The sequence below is a fragment of the Phyllobates terribilis genome, unplaced genomic scaffold (assembly GCF_046119375.1).
Source record: "Phyllobates terribilis strain yellow unplaced genomic scaffold, ASM4611937v1 Scaffold_13__5_contigs__length_258822181, whole genome shotgun sequence".
In the NCBI taxonomy this organism is placed as follows: Eukaryota; Metazoa; Chordata; class Amphibia; order Anura; family Dendrobatidae; genus Phyllobates; species Phyllobates terribilis.
In genome coordinates this window covers 109985826-110006057 of record NW_027362773.1, presented here as the reverse complement: position 1 = coordinate 110006057, position 20232 = coordinate 109985826, and the positions used below count along the sequence as shown (strand labels likewise).

The window sequence follows — 20232 nt, the reverse complement described above, 5'->3', positions numbered from 1 at the left end:
AGCAGAATTGACAACATAATGTAATTACAAAATTCATTAGGGGCCCCGGGGGGATACATTGGGGGGTTAATTAAATAGTCTGTTCAGCACGCTGTGACTGGCAGAGCATGTTCAGTAAACGTGACAGAAGTACGTCACACTGTGACTGACAGAACGTGTTCACTGAACGTGACAGAAGTACATCACACTCTGACTGACAGTGTTTAGTAAACGTGACTGAACTATGTCGCACTGTGACTGACAGAACGTATTCATTGAACGTGACAGAAGTACATCACACACTGTGACTGACAAAACATGTTCAGTACGTCATGGTCAGTTGGTGAGTCACATGACCACATGGGCGGAGTCAGCCCTGCTATCTCCCGATGGTGGCGTACTTATTTTAAATCCGGCGCCAATTGGCCGGCGGACGCCACCAATCAGTGAACCTTGTTAGTGAGGACCGGGGAGCGGCGCTGCCTGTGCGGGTACTTCTGCTGCGAGCAGCCGGGAGATGACCTGCTAGCGCCGGTCATCTCCCGGCTGCATCACCGCTGACCTCCGTGCGGCAGATGAGCCGCTAACGGCCGCCATCTTGTTATGAAATCCCGCGTCGCTGATTGGCTGTGGCCGGACCAATCCGCTACGCAGGATTTCCTGGACGGACAGACAGACGGGATAAGCCGATTATATAGTAGATGGGAAGCCGCAGTGGGGACATTATTAGACTATGGGGCCAGAATGTGGACATTATTAGAGTATGGGGGCCACCAAGGGAAACCTTTCTACTGTGAGAGGGTCACAAAGGGGAACATCACTCCTGTAATATATCATATATTGGGGGATACTGTTACTGTGGGGGGGCAGGAGGTACAGGTTCTGTATCAGGCATGACATAGCTCTATGGCTCTAGAAAGTTTGCTTAGAAGTGGGGGAAAAAGTGGGGTGGGTGCTTTAGAAGCCATCAGCCATAGATGTCTGTGTGTTTCAATTTTGTAGACTTGAGTCATGGCTGGGAGAAGTCATATTAATCTGTGCCAGATGAATAAAAGAGAAAAGAAAAATTATTTCAACTGGAATAATCACTGGTGAGTCATTGGATTTATCTGTACACTATACATTATATACTATTTACAGAGCTCAGTTGTATAACTACAATCTAACACCAGAGGGTCACTATATGGGGGTAATATTGGTCTTAGTAGAGAAGATCTTGTTAATGATCAGTATGGTGGTATTATTTATATAAACACTATGCTACAGTACTTCAGTGCCCAGTTCATGCTCCCTTATAAGCTTTCAGCTGCTGCTCTGTAAAAATCAGTACACTATATTCAAACAGTTTGTGATTTTGACTTTCCCTGTATCGGCCTCTTTGCTCCACACCCCATTCTTTGACAGGGCACTCCTGTACAGAGATTGTATGAATATAGTGTATGGAGCTGTGAAGAGAAGCTGTTGAAAGGAGCATGAGCTGGACATTAAAATAGCACTGCAGCATACAATTTGAAAAATAAATAAAAAAAATAATTACTCTTTAATGTTTGGTAGGTGTCTGAATTTGGAAACCCCACAGACCATAGTATCACAGTTTTCAACTACATGGAAGCTCCTTGGCCAAGGTCATAACAGAACTGCTCTTTTCAATTGAATGGCTCTGGCTGCCATCTCTTGCAAACCTGAGTTTTTTGGTATCAGCAAACTAGGTATGTAATATATTTTTGTCCCATTGTTTTTTATTCTTCCACTAGGAAAAACAACATATATACATAATATCTCCCCTTTTTATCTAGTTTCAGGTGTGATCTTCATATTGCCCACACCTATTACTTGCTACAGGTGAGTTTGAACAAGCATCTCATGCTTGAAACACAGTTGTTTACCCACGATTTTGGAGAGGTGCCAACAACTTTGTCATGCCCTTTTTGTGTGAAATTATGTCCAATTTGTTTTTGTTTTTTTCAGTTTATTTGTGTTATTCCAATACACACAAAGGAAATAGATATATGTATAACAAATCATATATAATTACCTATAATTTTCTGGGAGAATTACTTCATTTTCTTGAACAATTTCAAAGGGGGGGGGCAACACTTTTGGCCATAACTGTATCTATGAAAATACATATTTATGTACACGTAATCCTTACACCATATTTACCTTTAGAAGAGTACTGTTGATGGCCACAGCAATGGTCCCATTGTTCCTGAGATAATTGGCCATTGCTTAAAGAAATAAACAAAATCAATATGCAATTAAATGTTTTTCATGAATGTAGTAATTTTGTTCTTCACCTCTATTACTTTAACTGTTACCACCTTTCCTCCTTCATCATATTAATGAAGACCTTTTACCAGTTTGAGCAGGTTAAACTGGTCACATCATGGAATAGTGGCTGCTGAGCTGAGTGAAATGTAGTTTTTATTTTTTTATTTCTCCTCTCCATTGCAGAGATATTTACTTGTATAATTTAGGTTATAATTAGGGAGTGTTACCAGAGATTTTCACTGAGGGTGTATACTTCTTCCTCTGCATGACCTTGACCAAGCATAAGCAGGCGGCAACATATAGGGGAAAGAAGAACACGCCCCCACAATAGCTTAGAGCCGGTTTCTCCTGTGTGAGACATGCAATGGTAGATAGCCTGTGTGTGATTACAAAATGCTGGCAGTAGAACAGATATTACTAATCCCTTCCAGCTTTCATCTCACAGCAGTCAGTGTAAGTGATGGAATACAGCAGAGCTGACAACATTGTGAGAGGAGAGCTAGAAGTGTTTGTAATGAGACAAAGCTCAGCTCGGCTGTATCTGCTGCCCCCTACACTGACTGCCGTGAGAAGAGAGCTGAAACGTGTTAGTAATTTATGCTACAGGTGCATCTCACTAAATTCGAAAATCATCAAAAAGTTAATTTATTTCAGTTCTTCAGTACAAAAAGTGAAACTCATATATTATATAGAGTCATTACACACAGAGTGATCTATTCCAAGCGTTTATTTCTGTTAATGTTGATGATTATGGCTTACAGCCAATGAAACCTCAAAAGTCATTATCTCAGTAAATTAGAATACTTTATAACAACAGCTTGAAATATGTTTTTAAAATCCGAAATGTTGGCCTACTGAAATGTATGTTCAGCAAATGCCCTCAATACTTGGTCGGGGCTCCTTCTGCATCAACTACTGCATCAATGCGGCACGGCATGGAGGCGATCAGCCTGTGGCACTGCTGAGGTGTTATGGAAGCCCAGATGGCTTTGATAGCAGCCTTCAGCTCGTCTGCATTGTTGGGTCTGGTGTCTCACATCTTCCTCTTGACAATACCCCATAGATTATAATAGATTCTCTATGGGGTTAAGGTCAGGCGAGTTTGCTGCCAATCAAGCACAGTGATACTGTTGTGTGTAAACCAGGTATTGGTACTTTTGGCAGTGTGGACAGGAGCCAAGTCCTGCTGGAGAATGACATTTCCATCTCCAAAAAGCTTGTCGGCAGAGGGAAGCATGAAGTGCTCTACAATTTCCTGGTAGACGGCTGCGCTGACTTTGGTCTTGATAAAACACAGTGGACCTACACCAGCAGATGACATGGCTCCCCAAACCATCACTGATTGTGGAAACTTCACACTAGACCTCAAGCAGCTTGGATTGTGGCCTCTCCACTCTTCCTCCAGACTCTGGGACCTTGATTTCCAAATGAAAATTGGAACTCTGGGACCTTGTGGAGTGTGTCAATGACTGCCTTCTGGACATCTGACAAGTCAGCAGTCTTCCCCATGATTGTGGAGCCTACTGAAACAGACTAAGGGACCTTTATAAACTCTTAAAAAGCCTTTACAGGTGTTTTTTGTTAATTATTTTAATTTACTGAGATAACGACTTTTGTGCTTTCATTGGCTGTAAGCCATAATCATCAACATTAACAGAAATAAACACTTGAAATAGATCACTCTGTTTGTAATGACTCTATATAATATATGAGTTTCACTGTTTGTATTGAAGAACTGAAATAAATTTACTTTTTGATGATATTCTAATTTAGTGAGATGCACCTGTATATTCTGGACACTTTGCTTTACAGTGAGATCAGTGAGAAGAGCAGACTTTCAGTCATTACGTGTCTCACACTAAGGGTATATGCACTCGGCAATCCGCTTATTATTTCAGTCTTTTTCTTCCCCATGTTACATAGAGATCCAACCATAATTCATATTTTATGTTTATTTTTAACATATTTGGTAAACTCATGTTTACCATGGTTGTATAGTTTTGGGGTACTAATAGTGTTTAGTATTGTGGTCTATTTTGACCATTAACGTCTTTGTCATTTGCATTTTAATTAAGGTCACTGCTTTTTTTTTTAGAGTTACCTTTTGTGCTATTAGCACAGAGTTTCATTGAATATTTTATAATGGATACATGTTCTATCCATGAAATTCTCAGCTAGAACTCGTTTGTGAAAAACAGATGTTTGAGTAGGGCCTTAAAAACATGTTCTAAAACTATGGTTTATTCAGCTCTGAAGCCTCTATTCCATGATGTGGCCAGTTTAACATGCTCAAAACTGGTGAAAGGTCCTCTTTAACAATAATAATAGGGTGCCCTACCTATAATCAGAATTTTAACAAAGTGAACCTGATACGTGCTGCCCAATCTGCGGGAGCATGTATCAGGTACTAGCAGTATGAACGCAGCTATATATGTTTGAAAAACATACTTTAAAAGCCGCCAAAGACCAAGGTTTCACTGTAGACAGATTGACAGGCGAGTACCCGGTGGCTTCTTCTTGTCCACTGACCTGAATTAACAGGTCTCTTAAGTTCCTAACTGCTTAAAATACTTGAACCAGCATTTGATTATTCACAACATCTAAGGGGTTAAACAATTGGAGACCAATTTTATTGTTCTTTGATCATTGCCTGATGCCCAAGGAGGCCTAGAAATTGGGATTGTGAAGCACAGAGCTCTGAGATCTTATTTTGAAGCACTAAAAAAAAATCTGTGAAGTTTATTGTAGTCTATGTGAGACATAGAAGAATCTGATCCGGTGCAATTTGTGGCCTCTCTATTTCCCACTGGTGTACCTCTACGCTGGTAATGAACATTTGGGCATCTGTCTTTTGGTTTGGATGGGGGTCAAGTCCTCAGACACCCACCAATGAAACATGTGTGGCGTGTAAATTGAAATGCCAATAATAGTAATTAAAAGAAAGCCATTTATCTTTTTAGATTATTTTTTTCACACCTATATAGGAAAATAAGCCTATATATTTGTGAGGAGTTGGCCTTGTTCTAAGACTATTGGACTAATGGAAGTGGAGCGGAGTCCGCTGTTCTAAGAGATGCAGACTTTTTCCAGCACGGAGCACTGGTTCCGTCGATATTATTATTATGTTTTATTAGTGATTTACTTGTTATGTTTTATAGAGTTCTGCTTGCTCGTCAGTATGTTCACTAACTTCACTTGTAAAGTGTCCAGCATTCCAGTAATCTCATTATTGATTTGTTTGCTCATCAGTTCAGCTTCAGGAATCAATGCTTCCATTCAATGACCATATCTCCAGAGCCTTAAACAACTGTTCTCTCAGAGGAGCCATCACCACAGGGGTCACCTGTGATGGGTGTCTGAAAGATTTTTCATTCTTACAGCTAAAAGCAAATGTCTAAGGGTGAGGGGACTGATCCCAGGGAGGAAGAAAAGAGAAACCACATTTTTGGTCAAGGAGTTGTGTGGAATGACATCGAAGGAATAGGACATGCTACCCTTTGTGGGATCTGTCGTTTGGATTTAAACTTTCTTAAAGGATTGTTGCTACTGGATACCTGTACTTTCATCGTTTTACCTGTCGCCTGGCGAGATCTAGGACTGTGACTACAAATTATATTGGCACAAATGCAGTGGAACTACTGTCCCGGGAAGGGGATCTTGTGGACTGAGACAATTGTATTTTGTACATTTACCTGGAATTGCTGTATTACCTTGCATGTGAAGAATAAAATATTGTTGCATAGTTAACCTGCCTAGGTGATTATTAAAGCTCACAATCTAAGATCTTCACAATATTTTTAAGATCTGTTAAGAGTACCACACTATATAATACAAAGAACTTCAGTGTTACCCATCTGTCCCTTTTATAACCTTTATTTTGGGAGTGGCACTCCCATCTGAGCTGGGTGCACAGCTCCTCCATTATACTTGCATTTAGTAAAGTACAATAGAGATTTCACAATTCCTCCTATCAGTGTGTCTTGACACAGTGAATGTCAGTTCTGCCATCCAATATAGGACAGGGAGGTGCTGAGCTTTCAGTATGGTGATTGAAAGCTCAGCCATCCAATCGGATGCTGGGGTGTGCTGACCTGTAAGTGTCTTCAGTGACAGTTTAGCCGTCCAATCAGGCCGGGGCTTCATCCATATGGCTCCTGTTCACAGTAATTACCTGGCCATTTAGTCACCTCACTGACTTATATTCCTGCCAATTGTAGCTTTGCTCAAGAGGTGCGTGTTTGCTCTGTTCTCCTAGTCTTGTATTCTGATCTTTGCTGCTTGACCTTGGATTTGCCTTGACCATCCGTTTGCCTAGCCCTTCTGTCGTGTTCCGCTACCTTCTTGGAATATTGACCTCAGACTGTTACCTGACAATGCCTTTGTCTCACCTCTCGTTCTATGACGTACCCTCCTGGCTTTTGACCTCGGATATCTCAACTACCCAGCCTCAAAGAGTATCTGTGAGTAGTGACTAGCGTCACAAGAGGTTCTAAAAGCAATTGGTGATTGCCACTGAAGTCCTTTGTCGTTTTGGATTTGTGGACTTCCTATTCTTGATACTGTCGAAGAGAACCATATCCATCTATGGATGTACCGTTCCTCGAGAGTCCTGTCAGATGCCAGATACTGATCGTGAATAACTGTATCAGTTCTTTATACCACAGTATATAACTTGTATGCAGGAATATCAGGAGTATTTCTTTGCAATAAAAGCTTGCACCACACAAAAAATTAATTTGTCTCAGTATTCTAATTCTTACCGTGTTCATTTTTAGGGAGCATTATGAAGTCATATATGAAAGTTTTTGAAGAACTAGTACTTCTACATTTCTGTGTTACCCCTACATATTGGTAATCACGTTCATTTACCAATCCTTCTGTAGAGGAAAAAGGAGAAAAACAATAAATTTCATATAATGCAATAAAGACTCACATCTGGGACTGTCGGTGAAGCTGTGTGAGGGCTTGTTTTTTTCACACTGAACGCGTTTATCATAACAGTTCACTCCATCTGCTCTATGTTTAACATAGTCCCTCTACAGTATAAGCCTGCAGTTGTTGTATGCGCCAATATCTTCAATATAAAATAAAAATGTATTTACAAAGGTAACATGTATTGTGTGGCCTTATCCAAATAATTTACAGAATTGTTGTTTTATACGTTCTCGATAGAATAACTTTTTTTTTTTTTTTTTCAAAAATGGTAGTTTGGTCATCCATCAATTTTTACATTTCCTTACAGGAATCCACCCAACAATGCCTGGTTTTACATTTTTTTGTCTTTTGTCCTCCCTCAAATGTTTCATGTCCTCCCCCTCCGTCTCCTTATTCTGGACTATGCTCCCTTGTAGAGTCCTGAGAAAATAATACAGTAGAAAGTGCATCTGTACTCTGAGTATATTCCTTATCTCAACGAGATTGCATCATATATGGGAACAGAAAAAACTATTACAACACCGACTGAAGATTTCTCTTGGACGTAATTCTCCCATGTAGATAAAGAGTGGTGGGTGATTGTTAGGGTATGGTCACACTGCAGATTTCTCAGAGAAAAACAGTGGGATTATTTTGATCAGACTTTGATCAGAGTTGCATTAGTTTTTCTCAGATGTGGATAGGAAATAAAAGTTTCTCTACCTTCTCCATTTTGTCAGTGTGTGAAAACTGGACCTCACTTAGATGTCATCTGAGTGCTGTCCGATTTTTTTTTTTCCACGGACCCATACACTTGCAGTGCAGAATTTGATGCGACAGTCGGACGTGTCTCCAATTTTTTTTCCGCGTACCACTCAGTCCGAAGAAAAAAAATCCAATATGTGCATAGCCCCATAGAATATCATAGGTACGATTGCTATCCATGAAAACCACGGAAAGCACTTGTCCAAGAAAATCCGTTGTGTGCTCGAGCCCTTACTGAGATTGAGCTGTCATTTTTTACTATGTAGTCCCCTCGCAGTTTTATGTCTGACTGTAAGTATTCATTTGAAGCTGTCCTTTTCTGCGTGTGACTTCATAGGTTAAATGGCTAGTCACTGCTTTACCCAATCTGGGCAAACTTCTAGTAGCAGTTGAGATGATTTCTTATCCTACATGATACACTATATTTACTGTACAAAAATACAAAATGTATCTTACGTAGCTTCATGACAGTTACATAAGCGTCCCAAACATATCCTCCTCTACAGCCGGCCTCACAAGGACCACAATCCAGAACCTCTGGAAGAAAACATTTATGTGATTTAATATAAAAGCACAGGTAAATTAAAGCTTAGAATATATCATGAAGAAGACACTTAACACAATTAAAAACTTTTTTTTTTTATAACTTCAAATTAACCTCATTCCGTTCAATGATGGGGATAACCCATCATGGCAGGATGGTAGATTGCGCATCAGGACGGTAAACACACAGTGACCGTTCTGTGCCGACAGCTGTCACAGACACCTTATTGGTATGGGAAGAGGTGCAGGGACCCATGCCGGCGGTCCCCGCACCCAGATTGCTGTGATCGGTCAGTCGCTCTCACTGACCGATCACAGCAAGATCGCACAGGAGATGCTGAAATATCAGCACCTCCTGCCCGATCAGAGCAGGAGCGCAGCACTGCCAGTGGCTGAGCTCCTGCACTAACAGCCAGGAGCGGTGTCAGCGCCGTGCCATGGCTGTTAACCCCCTGAATGCTGCAATCGCGCTCGATCGCAGCATTCAGGGGGCAGGCAGAGGGACGGGAGCTCCCTCTGCCTTCAGATTGGCGCTCCCGTGACATTATCGCGGGGGCCCAACCGTTGCCATGGTGACCTGGGGTCATTATGACGACCCCCGGGTCACTAAGCTATGGAAAGCCTCTGAGACCATGCTCATAGCATGGTCTCAGAAGTATTCTGCACAGGTATAATGCACTGCAATCTAGTACATTGAAATTCATTATACCTGTGGAAAAAGTGAAAGTCCCATAATGGGACTAAGTAAAAAAAAAGTAAAAAAATAATAAAAAATAGTACACTAATGCACAGTTTTATGTAAAAAAATAAACAAAAAAAGTGCACATATTTTCTATCGCCGCATCCGGAACGACTCAATCTATAAACATGTTACACTAGTTAACCTCTTCAGTGAATGGCGTAAAAAAAACAAAAAACAACAACATGGAAAACTATGCTTTTTCATCATATTGCTGGAAAAAGTGGAATAAAACGCGATCAAAAAGACAAATGTAAATAAAAATGGTACCACTGAAAACTCCATCTTGTCCCTCAAAAATCAGGCCGCCATACAACTCCATCAGCCGAAAAATTAAAAAGTTACAGCTTTCAGCATACAGCGATGCAAAGATCATAAAAACTTTTATAGAAAAAATAATTATGTAAAAGCGCAAAAACATAAAAAGTGACATAAATGAGGTATCGCCATAATCATACTGACCCGAACAATAACACTGCCTTATCAGATTTACCACACGAGTAACGACCTAAAAAAAAAAATCCTGAACTGCATAAACAGCTCTACTTGCCCTTTAAATGTATGTGTTTTTAGCCCAGAAGAAGACATGTTTGTCCATTTAGTTGTAGGCTTGTAGCCCAAAAGTGGCATGTAAGGCAGAGTAGTTACCCATGAGGAGGAGGTCACCTTGCCGCGGTTGATGGGCACTCATGAATTGGCCAATTTATGCGCTAAAACCTTCGTTTTTTGTAAGTACTTGTTGCTGAGCAAAAATCGGCAAAAAATAATGCTGCATTATTTCTTTATATATATAATGGAAACAATGGAAACATTTGATCTAAACTGTGTTATTATTCAGTAAGCTGTACTTACAAAAACAAAGGTTCTTAGTTCATAGATTGGCCAATTCTTGTGTGCCTATGAACCGCGGCAAGGTGACCCATCTGATGTGTACTGCTCTACGCTACATGCCTCTCTTGGGCTATAAGCCTACAACTCTGGACAAACATGTCACTTCTGGGCTAAAACACCTACAATTTAAATTGGCTGGTAGAACAGAATATACATCACCTGCTGGTTAATGGGAGGAGTGCAAGGTCAGACAGGAGGCAGTTTCAACCTCCTATAGTAAAATATAGTAAAATTACTGACCAGCACATCCTAAGTGTGAACAGGTGCCAGCTGCAGAAACTGCACAATATATATATAAAGCTAGCGCAGCACTCCATAGGGGCCAAGATACATAAAAACAATGGAAACATTTGATCTAAACTGTTATTCAGTAAGCTGTACTTACAAAAAACGAAGGTTCTTGGCACATAAATTGGCCAATATATATATACAGTATATGACATAATATAATATTTGTGTTTTTAATTTTTTTATTAAATGGAAAAACAATTCCACCATTGCTTTTTTTTTGCATTTTTACACCATTGATTATGTGTTAAAAGATAATTGTTTGCTCTATTCTGCTAGTCAGTATAATAATGGAGATACAGTATATATATATATATATATATATATATATATATATATATATATATATATATATATATATATATATATATATATGTGTCTGTTTGTTTTAGTAATAAAAGCATGATTTAAAAAAATAAATATATTTGGGAATGTCGTTATCTTAGACCCCTACCTTTTAAATATTTCCACCAATGTAGCTGTATGGGGTTTGTATTTTTGATGAACAAGTTGTATTTTTTTGTGACCATTGGGGGTACATATGATTTATTACTGGAATTTTATTGAACCAGAAATGGGTAAACCTAGCAATGTACCCATTGTTATTTGCATTGTTCTTTGCAGGACTATGATGGGTGAGACAGATGTTTGAAGGCCATCAATCTACTTAGATCATGGGGTTGTGTTTTCCTCTAATTCTTTCTCTGTAAGAAACTAACAGAACCCTATACATTTCCCCAATGGAAAGTATCACTTTATATTAAGAAGTGGAGTCATGGGAAACAGTTATTGGGACTCCCACCAGAGAAACATTGCATACACAAGACATCGGTCATCGGTCAGTGGACATTTTTTTAAGTTTAAAATGGTTCATATAAAACAGTGTTTCATTGAGATGTAAGTGAACTTGGATTTTTTTTTTTGCCAAGGGAATTGATAGTAAAGAAAAATAGAGAATTAACCCCAAAATTGATAGGGTTTATGTAACACAAATTCAGGAGCAAATTTGTGACAAAGAAGGGCAGACACGTACGCTGAACTGATAAATTTACTGGACGTCCAAGGATTCCCCACTGTGCCTCAATGTTTCCAACAGCCGTAAAAGCCCAACAGGAACCGCATGTGCTCTGGAGAATTAATTTTAAAGAGAGATGTTATATGCAACATATTATGTGTTTTATTACACATTAAATGAGAGCTATTCCTCAATCTTAAAGATGTCACATCAAATTTTTTATTTCCTCATCCCTCCTAATTGCCTATGTACTGATGTAAAATACTTACCCATCACCGTCTTCTCCCGTTTCCAGCACTGCTCCAGTCCCCTGCAAACAGACTAACCAGAACACACAAGGGTTTGTTCATGTGTAAACCGGATGTCAACTTCTCAATGTACGTCTATGGAGCCCCATTCCGTAGGCCTATAGTGAATTAAATAGCTCTGCCCCACACAATGGTCCCACTGTGAACTGGCCAAAAATAGGAACGGTCACGTAAGACCAGAGCGGCGCTGGAAACTGGAGAAGTCGGCGATCGGTAAGTATTTTAATGTATTTACACATGATTACATAAGTAATTATGAGGCATTAAGAAATACAAATTTTGATGGGACATCTTTAATTGCTGAGGTTTGCCTTTGCAGCTGCCTATACACGAGTATTATATTGAATGAGAATGAAAAAAAAAACCTAAAAGGTAAGATGAATGAAAAAGAATGAAAAAAAAGTAAAGAAAAATGTCCATTACATAAACAAAGAAAAAAAAGCTTAATACTATATTCCTTAGAATATTATTTAAGAAATTAATTTATTTATTAATACAAACATGTAAGGGGTGTTGACAGATCCTCATTAACTCCTTCCTATGTGCGTTTAGTTGGGGGTTTAATTTACCAAATCTGGATGCAGATGCTGCTTTTGGAGAAGCTTATACCCTGGCTTGGACTGGCCCACAGGAGAACAGGAGAATCCTCCGGTGGGCCACCACCCTTTTATATGAACAGTATTTGGCACTATATACTTGAATTCGCCTAGTTCATTGTTATATAAATTTGTGATTGAGGATAATGGCACATCTGCATGTAGTTGAAAAAATTGGTTACTGGTCGGCCCTTGGCATCCCAGTCCAACACTGAATCAGAATGTAATTTTCCCCCGGCAACTCTCTTTTTAATTAAATTGTTAATGCCATTGAAAGAATCAGTGTAGATAAGTATTAGTCGATTACTAATGATGAAGCAATTTCATAATTCCTAATGTAATTTAATATTAACATAGTATCTGTCTCTTACCTGATTTTTGGCTTTTGAAATGACCCCTGCTTTGCGCCAGTCACAAGATTCATGAACCGGTGTAGCCTCTACCTTCAGTTGCTTCACATTATTTGAAGGAAGGGCATCAACGTAAGTCAAAGTGTTTCTTGTAAATTCTTCATCTAAACACACAATGAACATGTAAGCAAAATGGGGACTTTACAAGTCTTAAGAAACTCTGGAAAGATAACTGGTAGGTGTTTCCCTCTTGTTTCTTCAAATTCAGGTCTTTATTTAAAGATTTTTAAACATATCAAGGAAATTCAACAAGCAATTACAAGCCAAAAAGAAGAGAATAAAAACAGTCGATGAGACAATAAGATAAAATAATTGTGCAGATACACCATGGAGAAGGCGCAGACAACTGGAGAGGTGGGACTAAAGGAGATCAGAGAGCGGACATCCCTCTTGTTTCTTAATGGGAATCTCTCACCAGGTTTTTACCTTTTAGGCAACGGCCCCACTATCGGTATTTGGTCAGTATTCGGTCAATATTTTTTCTCAGGAGTGGGAGCCAAAACCAGGTGAGGAGCAATCAGAGAAAAGGTATAATAGAAACAAGTCACCAATTCTGCATTTATCACCCACTCCTGGTTTTGGCTCCCACTCCTGAGAAAAATACTGACCAAATACTGATAGTAGGGTCCATGGCCTTAATCTGAGAGCATCATGATGTAGAGACAGTGATCCCAATTCCAGTGATGTATCACTTACTAGGCTGCTTGCTGCAGTTTTAATAAAATCACAGTTCTATCAGCAGGAGATTATTACTAGAGTACTCCATATTCATGATCTTTGTATAAACTCGCAATTTGCATACTTCTGGCCACATTCCGACTAGATATGTCTGGCCTCCCTCAATATATTTTGCATTGAGTGAGGCCACGCACGTCTAGTTGGCACATGACCGTATGTATGCAAATTGCATATTTGCGGTCACGCGCCCTCCAGCTCCCGCCATCGGAGAATCTTGACAGCGTGACTTCAGACTTGTGCCCCAGTCCTGGGCAACCCCTTTAAATAAAAGAAACACTATACCAGTGTGGTATTTCTGTAATCCTACTGACCGGAAACAAAACAAGTTTCCAGGTCATTTATACTGCACAATGAATGTCATAAAACCAAAAAACAATTGCGGAATTGTATTTTTTTTTTCACAATTTCGTCCTACTTGGATTTTTTTCCCTATTTTTCAGTATATTATGTTACTGCTATGTTGATGGAAAAATTTAATTTTATCTCCTTTTGGAAGAAAAGGAGATAAAAATGAACATTTTTGCAGTTGCAAAGGGGTTAAAGAGATGTTTCAAGAAAATACATTTATTGTAATATATAAACTATGAATTTTCTTCCCTAAAATATCCTTTTAAATTTTCATTTCACAAATGACTTACCTGTAAGGTCACTGAATTTGGTGACCCCATATTTTGCTGTTCCTCGTTCCTCTTTCTGTAGTTGATGGGCAGTGTTTAAATTTTTGGTAAAAACAGACAATCTGTATCGATATTCTGCGGAGATAGAACATAACAAACACAGTTAGGCTGAGTTCACAGTCCTGCATTAAGTCCTCGAGCCCACATTTATTAGGCCAATTTCCCAATATCTTAAATGATGGGAGATATAGAAGTATTGCAGTATGTAATATCAATAATCAAATAATCGCAGTTTCAAGAGCTCTAGGAGGACGAAAAAAAAGCAAAAAGTAAAAAAAAAAAACTTTTTAAAAACGAATTAAAATGTAAGTTTTGATCACCCCCTCCTCCTCCATAAACACAATATGGTATTGTTATGTCCTCAAAAGTCTGATCTATCCAAATATAAAATGAATTAACTCATATGGTAAAAAAAAATTTAAACTTCAGAATTTCCATTTTTCAGCACCCCCCCCCCGAAATGCAATAAAAAGTGATCAAAACATTCTATGCATCTGAAAATGGTACCAATAAAAATAACCTGACCGGCATGGCGCCAGGTACATTTTTTCAAGACTAAGAGCCTGTAAGGCTCAAAACGTATTGCCCCAGTGTCCACCATGCTATTTTATATTTCTTTATTCTTTCTTTGTTTTTAGTCATATCTTAATAAATGTGATGTTTTATATATATACAGTACACTGCTCAAAAAAATGAAGGGAACACTTAAACAACAGAATATAACTCCAAGTAAATCAGACTTCTGTGAAATCAAACTGTCCACTTAGGAAGCAACACTGATTGACAATCAATTTCACATGCTATTGTGCAAATGGAATAGACAATAGATGGAAATTATTGGCAATGATCAAGACACCCTCAATAATGGAGTGGTTCTGCAGGTGGGGACCACAGACAACATCTCAGTACCAATGCTTTCTGGCTGATGTTTTGGGCACTTTTGAATGTTGGTTGTGCTTTCACACTCGTGGTAGCATGAGACGGACTCTACAACCCACAGAAGTTGCTCAGGTAGTGCAGCTCATCCAGGATAGCACATCAATGCGAGCTGTGGCAAGAAGGTTTGCCGTGTCTGTCAGCGTAGTGTCCAGAGGCTGGAGGCGCTACCAGGAGACAGGCCAGTACACCAGGAGACGTGGAGGGGGCCGTAGGAGGGCAACAACAAAGCAGCAGGACCGCTATCTCCGCCTTTGTGCAAGGAGGAACAGGAGGAGCACTGCCAAAGCCCTGCAAAATGACCTCCAGCAGGCCACAAATGTGCATGTGCCTGCACAAACAGTTAGAAACCGACTCCATGAGTGTGGTATGAGGGCCCGACGCCACAGATGGGGGTTGTGCTCACAGCCCAACACCGTGCAGGACGCTTGGCATTTGCCACAGAACACCAAGATTGGCAAAGTCGCCACTGGCGCCCTGTGCTCTTCACAGATGAAAGCAGGTTCACACTGAGCACATGTGACAGACGTGACAGAGTCTGGAGACGCCGTGGAGAGCGATCTGCTGCCTGCAACATCCTTCAGCATGGCCGGTTTGGCAGTGGGTCAGTAATGGTGTGGGGTGGCATTTCTTTAGAGGACCGCACAGCCCTCCATGTGCTCGCCAGAGGTAGCCTGACTGCCATTAGGTACCGAGATGAGATCCTCAGACCCCTTGTGAGACCATATGCTGGTGCAGTTGGCCCTGGGTTCCTCCTAATGCAGGACAATGCCAGACCTCATGTGGCTGGAGTGTGTCAGCAGTTCCTGCAAGATGAACTCATTGAAGCTATGGACTGGCCCGCCCGATCCCCAGACCTGAATCCGATTGAGACAGTTTGATTTCACAGAAGTTTGATTTACTTGGAGTTATATTCTGATGTTTAAATGTTCCCTTTATTTTTTTGAGCAGTGTATATATCTATATATCTATATATATCTGTACATCTCCCTATAATATATATATATACAGTAAACAGTATATATACAGTATACAGTATATATATATATATATATATATTTTTTTTTTCAATCTATATTTCGAATTTTTGAAAAAACCTACAGTTCTGCCATAGTTTGTTAGAGTTTTAGTTGCAGTAAAAAAAATGTGGAAGATATAGGAGAAAAATCCAGCAACAGCAAAATTATATTATATACATACATACATATATATATAAATTTGCTGTTTTTTTTACTGCAACTAAAACTCTGAAAAAAACTATGGCGGACCTATAGGGTTTTTTAAAAAACATTTTGCAACACTTGAAATTCTATTTTCCAATCTATTAAATGCTAAAATTAATTGTGTCATTTAAAACAACTCATCCCCCAATAATCAAACCCTCATACAGACATGAAGATGCGAGATATATATATATATATATATATATATATATATATATATATATATATAAAATGATGGGTTTTGAAAGAAGGGTAGGAGAAAAAACAATGCGCAGGAGCAAAAATTGGCAAAAAATTGAGGGGGTAAAAAAAAATGACAGTATTATTTTGCAGCCTGTAAAGGACCCAAGTCTTCGTGTTGTGGGATTCTGACATGCCAAGTGGTTTGCCACAACTCTCCACGGCTGCAACGTTATTGTTTGAGCTCACTGTTTTGACTAAACGAGCTCTATCTGCAACACGTGTTGCAGTTTTTCTTTTTAAATCTGAACTTCTCCTTCAGCCATTATAAAAAAATTAAAATCGTTAGCGATAATTGTTTGTCTAAGGACAGATTTAAACCTGATTTGCAGTCTTTTGCCATCAGTTTTTAAGGTTAGTTTAACACATAGGTTTTTCATGGTCCAAGTACTGACCACAGTTCATAGACTGATCACGGTTCTCATGACCCAAATTAGACAGTTTGGGTCAAGAAACCTGTGGACCTTTTCATGCTTCACGATCCATCCTTGGATTCCCAAAAATAGATATATGAAAGTGGCCTAAGCAATACGATGATGATGTTCTCAATGAATTATGTTGTGCCGTCATCGGACTTTCTTAGCCAATTGGCATAACGTTACCAATGGTGTAAACATTTTGTTAATGAGAATATCAAGCGAAATGAACCTATTAAATTTACATTGTGATCATTTTTAAAAATGGAGCTTTGATAGGTCTCTCTATGTTTTGTCTGTCTCAAAATCACTGAAATATATATATTAGAAAAAATAAGCATAATACACAAATAATTGAGAAACTTCATCCATACTTACCTTGCGGACTCTTGTAAACCTTATTATATTTCTTGATAAACTTCTCAAATTCTTTCTGGGAAAAAAAATAAAAGATATATGAGAAAATGAGAATGCATTAGATGTCAAAAAGATTCTGGATAGGAAAGAGGGGAAAGCTGCTACTGCAGAATGGTAGAAAGGAGAAAGTATACAAAAATATTTGTAAAGAAGCAATCACCACTTCAGCTTTCCCGAAGACCGCGTGTATAAAAGCACACAAAGGTGCGAGTAATAAGAATGTAAAATGCATCGCGAAGAATCAAGTGTGAACTGCAATGACTGCTCAAATGTAGCAAGTAAAAGAGAAACCTACAAAAACTGAATTTATATGTGGGAAGGAAACCACAACTATGAAAAAGATGACTTGTAAATGGTCAATACTGGGCGGCAACTAATAAAGTGTGAAATACGAAATACAAAAAAAATCAAATATCTCTTAGAAATGAATTGCTTTTCTGATTATTCATTGAAGGTGGAGTTGGGAGGGCATCAATCTTTGACAGTCTTTTTCCTGAACATCTCCACCTGTTTGAACGAAGAGACACGACTAGAGATGAGCGTTGTTCGACTCAAACTGTTCACCAATCTCAAATTCGAGCTGTTTTGGGCGGTGTTCGAGCCGTTCGGCGAACACGAACGATTTGAGAAAAATCTGGCTGTTCGAGGTTATGTTCGATAACTGTTCGTGCACCAAAATCATAACTGGATTTTTTCTCAGTAATGATGAAAATTAATGTTAATACGCAGTTTGAGTGTACAGCGGGGTGGGGGGAGGGGCAGGGGATGGATCTCTGCAGAAATAATGAAGATCTCCATTTTTTTTTCTCTTTCCCGCATTTACAGTGGGGAGGTGCAATCTGTCAGCCTATCAGCAGCGCACACACGGAGCGAAGTGCTTTTTTTTCACACAAAAGGGGCATGTGTCATTGGATGTGTATGTCACATGTCCTTGCCCTATAAGACCCAGCCATTTTCCCCGTCGCCACCATTTTCTCACTGCTGCAGCTGCGTGTTAGACGGCACCGCTGTTGCTGTGTGCGCTATACTTTCAGTGTTAATTTCAAGCCAATTTTCTCTGAAGTATACAGATAGCTTGGGAGTAGGGAAAAGTTGTGATTGCAGTCCTTTTGAGGACTAGGTTACAGCATTTCCTACGACTTTTAGCAGGCAGGTCTGTGCTCTTAAATAGATAGGTTGGGTGTAGAGACTAATTGTAATTGCAGTCCTTTTGAGGACTATTTTACAGCATTTCCTAGGACTTTTTGCCAGGCAGGTCTGTGCCAGTGTTGTGCAAGTGTTTTTCACAGCATTTGGCTAAATCTAGCTAAGCAAATCCTTTTTGGCCTCTTGCAGTGTGTGTTAGTCAGTGGAGTAGCATATCTGTGTTGCAAGCTACACCACCTGTGTATAGAATACAATTTTTTTTACTGCACCTAACCAAGTAAAACCTTTTGGGCATAGCATCATTCTATTAGGCCATCTATACTAAGCTACACCAGCTTGCAAATTAGTAATAATTTTAATCTGCATCTAGCTCGGAAAATAATTTTGGGCTTGTAGCAGTGTGTGGGACTTATTCTTAGTCCATCTATACTAAGCTCCTCCAGCTTGCAAATTACAAATAATTTTTATCTGCATCTAGCTCAGAAAATAATTTTGGGCATAGTAGCAGTGTGTGGTACTCATTGTATTAGGCCATCTATACCAAGGTCCACCAGTTTTGAAATTACTAATAATTTTTAGCTGCATCTTGCCTGGAAAATAATTTTGGGCATATTATCAGTGTGTGGTACTCATTCTATTAGGCCATCTATACTAAGCTCCACCAGCTTTCAAATTACTAATAATTTTTAGCTGCATCTTGCCTTGAAAATAATTTTGGGCATAGTAGCAGTGTGTGGTACTCATTGTATTAGGCTATCTATACCAAGCTCCACCAGCTTTGAAATTAATAATAATTTTTAGCTGCATCTTGCTTGGAAAATAATTTTGGGCATATTAGCAGTGTGTGGTACTCATTCTATTAGGCCATCTATACTAAGCTCCACCAGCTTGCAAATTACAAATAATTTTTATCTGCATCTAGCTCGGAAAATAATTTTGGGCTTGTAGCAGTGTGTGGGACTTATTCTTAGTCCATCTATACTAAGCTCCTCCAGCTTGCAAATTACAAATAATTTTTATCTGCATCTAGCTCGGAAAATAATTTTGGGCTTGTAGCAGTGTGTGGGACTCATTCTATTAGTCCATCTATACTAAGCTCCACCACCTGTGTATGTAATAAAATTGTTTTACTGCATCTAACCCAGCCAATCCTTTTGGGCTAATACCACAGTTTGGCCACTCAGCTCTGCTCGGTTCCCATCCATCGTTTTTTGTGCAAACAACTCCAGAGTTGTCAATTAGTTAACCACCAAAATGAGTGGAAAAAGGCCTGCTGCTGGTGGAAAGGGGAATAGGCATGTTGGGAAGGGAAAAAAAGGTTGTGTCCGTGGGGTAGGTGTTAAAGCAACAGTAACATCTGCAGAAGAAAGACCATCTTCCAGCCAAACTAAGATGTCTACTTCTTTTACCTGACAATGTGATACAATCCCTTTCTTACGGCCACGCCAATCGCTACAAATTCCAGATGAGGCACAAAAACAGCAGGTGCTACAACGGATATCAAGTGCTCCTTTAAGTGGGCTGTCCTCCACCTCAACTTCAACATCACAAATACTCCAGTCCTCAGAGGTGTCACCCCAATCGCACTTGCTTCCTCACAGCTCCCAAGTCTCCAGCTGCCCGTCTGAGTATGGGGTAGAACAGATGGTTGAGTCTTCAGAGCTGTTTACTCATACTATAGCCTGGGAATCAGAGGTCGGCTCCAGAGCTTCTGTGAATC

At 39.4% G+C, this 20232-nt stretch overlaps 1 protein-coding gene across 1 annotated transcript in view; it reads right to left on the bottom strand.

Moving 5' to 3' along the window:
* Positions 1-17647, bottom strand: part of LOC141174547 (cathepsin W-like) — a 33550-nt gene extending 15903 nt beyond the window's left edge. Inside the window, exons 1-8 of the mRNA XM_073659483.1 lie at positions 17527-17647; positions 17328-17382; positions 14096-14209; positions 12681-12823; positions 11424-11517; positions 8386-8466; positions 7011-7127; positions 2143-2207 (exon numbers count right to left, since the gene is read on the bottom strand). Coding sequence (XP_073515584.1) covers positions 2143-2207; positions 7011-7127; positions 8386-8466; positions 11424-11517; positions 12681-12823; positions 14096-14209; positions 17328-17382; positions 17527-17598 — 741 coding nt within the window. The 5' untranslated portion in view covers positions 17599-17647. The remainder of the gene's footprint in view (positions 1-2142; positions 2208-7010; positions 7128-8385; positions 8467-11423; positions 11518-12680; positions 12824-14095; positions 14210-17327; positions 17383-17526) is intronic.
* Positions 17648-20232: the final 2585 nt, after the last annotated feature.